Source organism: Drosophila serrata, unplaced genomic scaffold (assembly GCF_035046125.1).
Source record: "Drosophila serrata isolate PLE 108 unplaced genomic scaffold, ASM3504612v1 contig_273, whole genome shotgun sequence".
In the NCBI taxonomy this organism is placed as follows: Eukaryota; Metazoa; Arthropoda; class Insecta; order Diptera; family Drosophilidae; genus Drosophila; species Drosophila serrata.
The window spans coordinates 2,035,934-2,047,109 of record NW_028257171.1 but is presented as its reverse complement, the minus strand read 5'-3'; the positions used below and the strand labels follow the sequence as shown (position 1 = coordinate 2,047,109).

Here is an 11,176-nt window from a genome sequence, read left to right as displayed (position 1 = left end):
GAAACGCAGTGAAGGAATCATTTGCGACCCTATAAATCATATATATTCTTGATCAGAATGAACAGGAGAATCTTATTTGGCATGTCTAAAAGAAAAATAACATTTTCCGAATTTTGTTAAAATTTGACATTTTCATAAGGGGTTACATCATAATTTTTTTCAAAAATCGACAAAAAATTGAATTTTAAAAACTTAAAAACTGAGTATGCAGATTTGTAAATCTAGTAAAAACTTGCATAGAGCAGCATTCCAAATTAAAATTAATGAGTTTTTGGCTTAGTTATGAGATTTGTAAGCTATGATTTTTTGTAAAAATTGTCTGTTTTTATACCTTTTTGCAGGGTTTTTTTTTATTGTAGTCAAAAACTTTGAATTGCATCAACAAACGTGGTATGCAGATTTGTTAGTGCTTTAAAAACTCGCACAGAACAGCTTTCCGAATCAAAATTAATGCTATTTTGGCTTAATTATGATGGTTGGAAACGATTGATTTTGCAATGAAATTGTCTTTTTTTATACCTTTTTTGCAGAATATAATTTCAGTCAGACGATTGAAACGCAGTGAAGGAATCATTTGCGACCCTATAAATCATATATATTCTTGATCAGAATGAACAGGATAATCTTATTTGGCATGTCTAAAAGAAAAATAACATTTTCCGAATTTTGTTAAAATTTGAAATTTTCATAAGGGGTTACATCATGATTTTTTTCAAAAATCGACAAAAAATGGAATTTTTTAAATTTAAAAACTGAGTATGCAGATTTGTTAATCTAGTAAAAACTAGCATAGAGCAGCTTTCCAAATTAATATTAATGATTTTTTGGCTTAGTTATGAGATTTGTAAGCTATGATTTTTTGTAAAAATTGTCTGTTTTTATACCTTTTTGCAGGGTTTTTTTTTATTGTAGTCAAAAACTTTGAATTGCATCAACAAACGTGGTATGCAGATTTGTTAGTGCTTTAAAAACTCGCACAGAACAGCTTTAAGAATCAAAATTAATACTATTTAGGCTTAATTATGATGGTTGGAAACGATTGATTTTGCAATGAAATTGTCTGTTTTTATACTTTTTTTGCAGAATATAATTTCAGTCAGACGATTGAAACACAGTGAAGGAATCATTTGCGACCCTATAAATCATATATATTCTTGATCAGAATGAACAGGCGAATCTTATTTGGCATGTCTAGAAGAAAGATAACATTTTTCAAATATTGTGAAAATTTTAAAATTTGATAAGAGGTTACATCGTTCTTTTTTGTGTATGCATACTATTATGTTTCTAGCTACTATTATTTTTCTGATTAAAATTATAATATCCTGCAAAGGTATAAATTACTTAAAAATGGTAAAGAGTTAAAATTCCTGTGATTAAATATTTTATTTATTTTATATATATATTATATATGATCTTTCATGGTTCCAGATTTTCCTTAAGTCCGCTCCTGATTTGTTTAGCATAACTCCATGCCACTGGCCTCCGAACGGAGCAGAGGAAGCGCAAAAAATCTCATAATTGCAAAGCAGTTTGCCGCAGGTGCGCCACCCGCCCTGGATGTGGATGTGTACGTAGGATGTGGATACTCCAGAGATGAGGGGATGAGGTGATGGGGATGAGGATGTACCTGGGACCCTGGACAGAGGACGCCAGATGAGCAGCTCTGATAAAGCAGCGAACTGAACGTAAGTAGGTGTGTTGTTTCTGTTGCCGTTGCCTTGATGTTTCAAGATGCAGAAAGAGAAAAGTTGTAAATTCTTATATTTCGAATTTAATTTAAAGAAAATTTATGATGTAATATGACTGATATAAAATGGAAGTAAATGCAAGAAATTTTAAAACTCACAATAGACATGAGAAGCAAGTTCTTTAAGATGTTACTTCAGAAAGATATTGTATTGTTACGATTCAACAATTAAAGGGGAATCTTTTTATTTTACTTCATGTTGCCATAAACCTTTTCTGCAAAATTTTCCAGTTTTGTTCGGTTAATACTTAAATTTTGATTGATTTTTACTCATAAGGTATTTATTTCTGTGCTTAACTTGCAACATCCGATGGCAGCAACTTGGTCTCGTTCTCGTATTTAATGCATTTGATCCTTGATGCTGTTGAAAATGAACTGAGCCCGAACATGCAATCAAGTTGAGTTGCCTGCCCTCCATCCTCCAGCACCCAGCGATCTCCTCCTGGTTGGAACTTAGGAACCAATCGGGGCAATTTCATGAATGAAAACTCCGTCCGTCTCGTTTGGGGAGTTTGCATGTTTCGGCTCTCGATACACACGCACACCCACTCATGATGCGGATTTCTGATGGGGATTTTCTGAACTAGCAACATTTTGCCAAAGCCAAAGTCGAAGCCAGTCTGGAGCTTGGGAGCTATAGAGTTTGTGGAGCTGTGGAGCTGCAGCTGCAGCGCATTAACCTCGAATCGAAAACTCCTTCTGCTGCCTGCCTGCCTGCCTGAGACGGGCAAGCAAAATATTTACCAAAGTGATTAAGATGCCTGAGTAATTTTTAACACAATTACGCTGCCAAACAGACGACGCTGGAGTTGGACTTGGAGTTGGAGACGGAGACGGAGACGGAGCTGGTGCCGGAGTTGGAGTTGGAGTTGGGGTCTGCTGCGTTGTGCTACCTCACTTACACCGCAACGCCACGATTGCCAGGTTGCTGCTGCTGCTGCTGCTGCTGTGTTGCAGCTGCAATGCTGCTAATGACCAGGCACAGGCTGCAATATAAACTGTGGCATTGTCTGACTGTCTCCCCGAGAGTCTCCCCTTATTTTCGAACACCCAGCGACTTGTGTGTCTGTGCCATTAGCACTGCCACACTAGGCTGGCTTTAATCGTAGCGAGGCGGCTCCAAGCACACACACAAAACAGGCCCAACTAAGGCTCAAGTTTGGACCAAAACCAAAACCAAAACCAAGGCGGGTGTTCACGCATCACTGTTTTTTCACAGCCTTCTTTTTATTTTGTATTTTTTGTATATTTTTGCTCAAACACTCTATCTTCATAGCTGTGATTTATCGAATTTATGAAGTTTTGGCAGGTGTTGAGCCCATGTTGCCGCATCCCGTGGCATAAAATGATGTTGCCCCATTCAACGCACGACAACCTGCACACACAAAAAAAAAAAATGCAGAGTCGTGACGCATTTGGTTTAGTTTTCGGGGGCTTCGTGTGGCACGACTTTATGCTTCTTTCTGGCCCGAAGAGTTAAGTTAGCCATTGAGGCTTTGGCCATGTGCACCTAGGCAGCGATGCACAAATGCACAAAGAGCCAGGCCATTTGTACAAAAATATTTGTCAACGCCGGGCACTGAGCAAAACAAATTGACAAGGGAATTACAAATTTAACAGGTTGTGTATTTTTCTGGCTTCATTAAGTTAAAATTAAAGGAATTTTGTTAATTTAAGTATTAGTTTATACATCTGTAAAACGTTGTAAGCTTGTAGACAATAATATTTGTTATAGAACAAATATTTTTACAGCTCACGAACTGAATTTAAGACCTTGGTTTTCTAATAAAAATATTATATAGTTTACTCTAAAAGAAAAGAAAAGAGATGCAGAGGTTCTTACTTAGTTATTTAACCGGAGAACCGATTTTAAATTCCTCATTAATAAACTTCCTGTATAAAACAAAAGATCACTTTAATAATAACACCTTTGTGAAACCCTTTTATCACAGATTAAGGCTTAATTTTAGCCAGTTATCAAAAACGGATACATTAACTTAATGCTTTAAAACTAGTGATTCCCTAAGACGCTCTAGGGACTGCTATTAAGTAATATTGGACCACAAATTACTTGACTTTTTGCCGACAGTGCAAAGTGGAAAAATCGCCTTTGGATCCCTGCTTAGCGTACCAGGGGTAAAAGGCCACAAAAGCTCGACTCAACGCCAACTTCAACTAAAACTCCTGGCTAAGAGGCTAATTTCCTCATAGCCAACTCTCCCCCTTTCGGTGGCTCAATGAAAATGAAAATGAGCTCGGCACGCGTTGCCATGGCGCACGACTGGAAAATTGCAGAAGCCGCTTGGCTGCACTTGCGAAAAAGGGGAAGCTTTTGGGTCGGGTCGGAGTTGGAGTTGGAGTTGGAGTTGCAGGAGGGTACCCTTCTTTGCCACTTTCCAGTGGTGTCCCGGCCACGTGTTGCGCATGCGCTCGCCCCTCGAGCTCTGGGTTCCAAGTCGAGCTCTCTGGACATGAGCACGACGCCCTCAGCGTTTGTTTGTCAGGGTCGACTGCGTTGCAAGTTGCAACTCGAAACTGCCGCATCGTGCAGCGGCAGTTGCAATTGTTCTTTGCCTCAGCGAGTGGCGGTGGCGGTGGCGATGGCGTGAGGCAGGCACAAAACAGCAACACTAGCCGCAAGTACACAGGGAAAAATATATACCAGAAATTGTTGAAAGACTATAAGAAATCCATAGGTTGTAGATCTTGAAATAAGCAAAGAGTTACTTGAAAATGAACTTTGTATCAAACAAATAAAGGATTCTTTTCAATAAGTTTTCTTGAGCAGTATCTTTATAAAGTTTAGTATATAAAACATATATATTTTCTTAAGTTTTAACAAATTTAAAGCTCTTTCTTCCTGAGTGCATCAACTGCAGCAACACCAACCACACTGGCAACACCTTCACTCTCTTTGGCTGCGATATCGCGATGATGTATGGTCATGGTTGCCCCTTGTGCCACCACCAAACCCCTCTGGTTCCTCTTCGTGGAGCCTCCATTGGCGGATTGTAGGCGTCAACTCACGTTTATGCTTTGTAGACATTATCGCGCCTGTTTATCTTTAAATTGCAAGTAAATTACTTTCGGCTCGCACAGCGGATGATAAATTGTCTGGGCCGCGTTGAAGGCTCTGACGGATGCAATGAGCCCAAATCAGTGGGTTTTCCCAAAGGGGGTGAGGGGGAAAAATGGGAAAGTATCTATGGCTAGCACCTTCAATTATTCGCTGGTTAAATTCACAGATTCTCACCCGCTTGTGCGAAGATTTCGTGAGCCAGCTTAGCGGCTAATAAATTCCAAATTGCATTATGGCTAATAGAAGGGGGATGACTAACCGAATCGGTAAGGTAATATCGGAAATAGTGAAAATTGCAGATCACCACAGGCTTTTTAAATTGAGAAAAATATAAGAGAACAAAGGGAAAACTAAATTTGTATTTAAGGGATTTTGTTCTCCTCGTTTTTATTCGAGTTTCTTAGTTTTTTCGTTAACTTAACTTAACTTCTTAATAAATAAACAACAATAAACAAACGATTGGCTAATCGGCAATGGATTTTATGGGGGAATCTCTCTCAATAATGGGTCTCGGTGATCCTGACCTTGCCGTACTTGCCATGGAGGGCATGTTTGGCAAAGGACAAGAGGTTCGAATGACTGTGGACATCCAGGTGAGCTGGCACCACCGTCTTGTGGTGCACAATGGCGGCATGGGTGTCATGATGATGGTGGTGCACCACGGGAGCAGTGTGATAACGAGCATAGTGATAGTGATGTGGCAGCTCCTCATGATGGTACACAGTCGTGGGCAGCGATTCCAGATGATGATCGAAATGGTGATCCAAATGGTGATCATCATGATGCACAATGGCAGCACTATGTCCCAGATGAATGCCATCCGAATGATGGATCTCGGCATCCACCAAATGAGGCAGATCCGCATGGTGATAGCCATGATGATGATCCACATGGGGCAGAAGGCCAGCCTGAGCCACGGCCACCAAGGCCAAAATGCACACGAAGAACTGTTGAACATTAAGGAAATTGTTGTAAAAGTTTCTTAATATAAAGTTCAAAAGACATACCTTCATTCTGAGAGATTCCTGGCTTAATTTGAGGGTGTTATCCAATTGCTGGGCTCTACGGTTTTGCCTGCTGAACTGTTGTCTCTTGACTGTGGCTAAACCCCAACGAACCCTATCATTTTATAGGAGCCTCCCAAAGACAATTCAAACGAAATCGAAACTGAAAACCATTGCGTAGCACGTGATAAGAATTAATTAGCTACGAGTATAGGTCTTCCCTCATTATGTAAGGGGAGTGAGGCGCAGTCAACAAACCCTAAGTAGGTGCCTATCCGATCGATGTCATAATTTTATGGCCCACAGCAATGGTTAATAAATACTCCCACAACTTGGCCATTTGGCAACAGTCAACCCAGCAGGTAGTGAAAGCAAAAATCCCACTGACCAACATTTACCTGTAACTGCGATCGGACCTGGAGACGTGAGCAGTCCAAATATTTGGCAAACATCTCTGACGGCCAGAGGTGCGAAAATGTGATCGACGCAAATCGCGGTGTGTGGGTGCTGTTGGTGCCGCTGGCAAACAGAGAAGGTGCCAAAAATACCTGGAACCAGCTTTGTTGAAGGATCAACAATCAATTGGTCGCTAATTGAATATATCACTCCCACAAGATGCCAATTAGAGACGTTTTTCCGTAGCCCACAGTCCCATTCAAGGTGGTGCGAAATTCTAAAATAAACACAACTAACTAGCTAGGCTGTCTGGCTAAGCTCATTAAAATCTGTTGCTGAATAAATTATACATTAATTGAATAGCAAATTGAGCTCTTAGGAAGAGGTGGCAGTTAAGCATATAGGGGCATAGCGATACATTATAGAAATCGTTTCAGTTGAGTAATTTTATAACTTGACTTGTAATTAAAAATTAGCCAATAAATCTTCAGGGAATTAGTCAGATGAAGGGTACTTAATAAATCTAAGTAAATGGAAAATTAAATGTATTAAATTTAATACATTTTCTTATAGCTTATTACCTTAAACGGAAACCCCTTGCTCTCAAAAATGGAGTTAGTATTTCCACACACAAAACCCCTCCTCCTCTGCCATATATTTCACTCCCAGTTTATGGATTTGCCAATTCGAGTTTGCTGAGTTTCCCAATCCCAGGCCAAGTCCCTGGACTGCCCGACTTCCTGTCAACGACGTGCCGGTGAAAAACACGTTCCAATAAGTCAGCCTCGAGAAACATGAATAAATCAGACTGATAAGAGGCAGCACCACCGAAACCACCTGCTGGGATGTGGGTCAGCCTGCAGCTAATTACATAATAATTTGGTCAATCAAACGCTGCCGTTAATGAGCCGCACTGTATGCAGGTGACACATAGAGCAACTCCATCGAACTTGGAAAACGAGCCAGCTGAACCCACGTGCTACGTGCAAGCAACTTGAAATGCCAGACAGGTGTCGTTCCTCGAAACCAAAATAAATAAATAAAAAACAGAGTACATGGTAGAGCGAATTTGTTTTTGGGGTTCAAAAGCGCGATTGCAATTTGTACACAACTGACAAATGGTCTAAATAAAAGTTAAACGTTCTAACACTCGCAAATATATCAATTCGGGAGGGTATAAATCTTGAGAAGAAATAAGATTTAGAAAGAAAGAAAAGTATCTTTGGGATGCCGAAGGTTATGCACTCTATCAGTTTTCAAATGAATTATGGGATCTTATCGAAAATGGGTTAAAAATTGCCGTATTCTTTGAATACTTTATCGACATTTTCATATGACAATTTTTATTGAGAAGTAAAAGTTTAAAATACTCATAATTTAATCAAATGCTGAAATGCTGATCAAGAATATATATGACTCATAGGGTCTGATTAAAAGTAGAATACCTTGGAAAAAAAAGTTGAGAAAATAACAAATTAGGACGAATATCAGCACACTAATTCTTTGAGGCTTTCAATCCATATTTATTGATTTTATTTTCATTAAAATTCAAGACATGAAAGTTATATAATTATTGTAATAAAGAACACCGAATGATGAAATCTGAAAAGAATCTTGCATTAGATAATTCCAAATAATTTTCACTTGACTAGATAATCATTTTGCAAGTATATATAACCCATGGGGAGGCAATCAAAGGGGGAGGCATAACAAAAGCAGAGCAGAGCCGCAGTGAAATTAAAAATGAAAATAAAAATAAATAAACTATAATTTATGCGACGTCACCGCACTGGTCGCTGTAATTGAGTGCATCGTTAGCCGGTTGATGGAGCGGAGAGACTGGGGAATGGGAAGGGGGGCTGGGCCGGGAAATTCACGGGGGGGATTGGGTTGGAAGGTGGTGGTGGTGGTCTGCATTAGCTGCCACTACCGATGCCAACAACTAATTTAATGCCAGCGGCAACAGCAGCAGCAGCAGCAGCAACAACGGGCGACGGCAACATGTCAACAGCAACGCCTGACCAAGGATGAGTGGGAAGAGCTGCCAAACTGGTGGGAAAAGTGAGGAAATTCGGGGGGAGGGGGAAAATCACTGGGAAAATGGGGGTACTGTGGGGATGGACACTCTGCATACTTAATGTCTCTCTCTCCCCATTGTGGGCAGATATTTTATGAATATGCGGCCGAAATCATTTTTGCCACACATTCGCCTCGCCTCGAACCACAAATCAGCGGAATGAGAAATTTGATGGTAATTAATATTGTAAGCGAAATTAATGGCAATGCGACACTGCACAGCACTATATACTATACTGAGTGCTTTAGACAATTGGAACACTTCAGCTGGGTATGGCAATCATCAGTTTGTGGGATCGAGGGAAGAGATCAAAAGCGGTCCTCCATCATTCTGTGCATATTTTTCTGTCAGCTAAATGGGTTCATAAATAAATTGTAAGGCTAAATTCGAGTTAAATCAAAAGGGGAGGATATACAAGACAAATATAGAAAAGTAATAACAATTTAAAGGGATATATTATAACTTGACAAGGTATACAACTTAAGAACGTGTTATATAGTAATCAAAGAATTGATACTACATCTTTCCCATTATCATTACCTACAAGATACACCCCATTCCATATCCTTTCAGAATTAATTTCACAATCATCAATGGGGGAACAACAATATATGGGATAATCGCCTGATTGGCTTGCTACCTTGATTACCCTTTTTCCTGGGAATCTAAATCATCAGGAGTAGCTTGGTAGCTATTCGTAGCAACTCCCTCCGTTTCTTACTATATACATATTTTTGCAGGTGTTTCACGTGGCACTGTGCCAATTTGTAAGCGAATATTGTTTTCGCTTTGGTCCAGTGCACGATTTTTAATCATTACGAAGGCGATCTTCATATGAGTCTCTGAGTGCGCCTCTGTTCAATCTATATTTCTCTCGCTCTCTGCCCCCGATCGGCGATACAAATTGCTATATATGCTAGTTCAGTTCAATTCCCGCTCGATTATTGCATTTTCGCCAGGTAATGAAGTTCAACAAAAAGTTAATCGGAAAAGCGCAGGCCCCGCAACTAAATAGACAAATGATACGGAACGGAAGCTGCTCCAGACGGCGGTTTCTCTCCACCTTTTTTGTTTCCCCCTCATCTGATCAGCTATATATTTTTCTATACTCCTCCACTGGACACTCCATCGATGCACTGGGAGAAATATTGATGAGATAGAGTAAGGTACACTTAGGATTTTTGTAAAACTTCTCTTCCTTTGAACTATTGTATTTCATATTGCACAAAAGAAAGGGGTCAGAATTCCTCTACATTTTAAAGAGAAGTCATAATCCTAATGCTGAAATAATATATATAATAGTACATATAGCATAGGTTCATTTTGACTTTCCTTTTGTTAGGTTTTATATAAATTTATGGCAAAGTGGTAATTAAATGGTATTTTCTCCCTCTGCATTCCTTCTTCTGGCCAATTGTGCGGTGGGCTTTGCTTGGCACATTAGCGGCTATAAATTGTCTTAATGCCCGCACACAAATGCAGATCTTCAGAGTCTGAATAACAAAAAAAATAAAAATCTGGAGTGCGCCGGGAGGAGCTGCAGCGATCGCAGAAACGAGGGGCAACACACAAACACCTTGAATGGCGGCAAAGATCAGACTCGAGATTCAGGCGAGAGTTGCGAACTTTAGCCAGGCAGCGAGATTGTCTCAGTCTCCAGTCCCCAGTCCCCAGTCCCAGTCTCCATTGCAGTCTGCACTCTGATTCAGATCTTCATACATGATCATATAACAAGAGGGCCAGGAGGATGAAGAAGATCGAAGAAGGGAATACCCTTGAAAAGTTTAGGAACATGAAGTTAAAAGATATAACTTACTTTCCCCAGAATTTGTCTTTATATTATCATCTGTTAACAAATTTCTAGTAGTTCTTTAAGAGTTCCTATAATATTCGAAATCAAAACCAATCTCTGCTCTAGGGTATCATTAGTAGCAACCAAGATTCATGTGCTATGAAGAGGTGCCATGGTGTGCCTCTTGGAACTCCAAACTGAACCAAGTCAGAGTTGGCCTCTAGCTTATGCAACTCCTTGGCCTCACTTGCATGTCCAATCGCTGCGAGATTGTGAAAATTGTAACGCTCGATTGAGAGCTCAAAGTTGCTGCCGTAGATGCAGCAGTTGCTGCTGCTGCTGCAGTTGCTGCTGCAGTTGCTGTTAATAATATTGCACAAAAGGCAACTTAGCTTAGCTTTTGCGAAAGTTCGTCAGCAGAACAATGGCCAGGCGCACTCAATTGAAGTGTTGTGCCTCGATTCCCCCAACTCTCCTTCTGCCCGATTCCTGGCCAAGAACTCTGGGCCATTGTCAGTTGATTTCATCTGAAATAGAAAGCATGCAATTTTCATGCCATGACCGTGGCGTCGATAGGCGGCAGCAATTGATCTGCCAGCGATCGCCAGCGATCGATTGAAGGAGTTATTACACGCGAACAATGCAGGATCGATGCTGCAAGGAGGAGGAGGAGCAGGATGAGGGATCATCGATGAGGATCAGAGCTATTGCTCTATTAGCGTTTTCGGATCTCCGATGAGCGAGGCATAATGATTTTGCGGAATTCCGAATGGATTGGACCACAGTCGCAGTGCCAGCGGTGAGACAGGTGCTAATTTCATAGAACGGCCAATTGAAATGCCTCGAAAACAGAAAAGAATGAAACGGACTGCCAAGAGATCTTCTAAAGCGGCCGACAAGTGCGTGGCTAAAATCAACTACCAATTACACTGATCATCAGGGAAGTGGAAATACAAATACTTACCAATTTTTAATAAAAATATTCAATTAAAATAGAAAACTATACTATTTATTTTGATATAAAAGTAATTGATTCTTTTCATTAATTTGAAGTATTTCCTAAAGGACTAAAATACTT

The 11,176-nt window shown here is 40.1% G+C and overlaps 1 protein-coding gene across 1 annotated transcript; it reads right to left on the bottom strand.

The window, feature by feature from the left end:
* Positions 1 to 5,326: 5,326 nt before the first annotated feature.
* On the bottom strand, positions 5,327 to 5,842 carry LOC110178607 (uncharacterized). The gene is made up of 2 exons (XM_020945792.2): positions 5,837 to 5,842; positions 5,327 to 5,776 (listed from the first exon to the last, which is right to left on the bottom strand). Exons 1-2 carry the CDS (start codon positions 5,840 to 5,842, stop codon positions 5,327 to 5,329), a joined length of 456 nt encoding a protein of 151 aa, XP_020801451.1.
* Between the last annotated feature and the right edge of the window lie 5,334 nt (positions 5,843 to 11,176).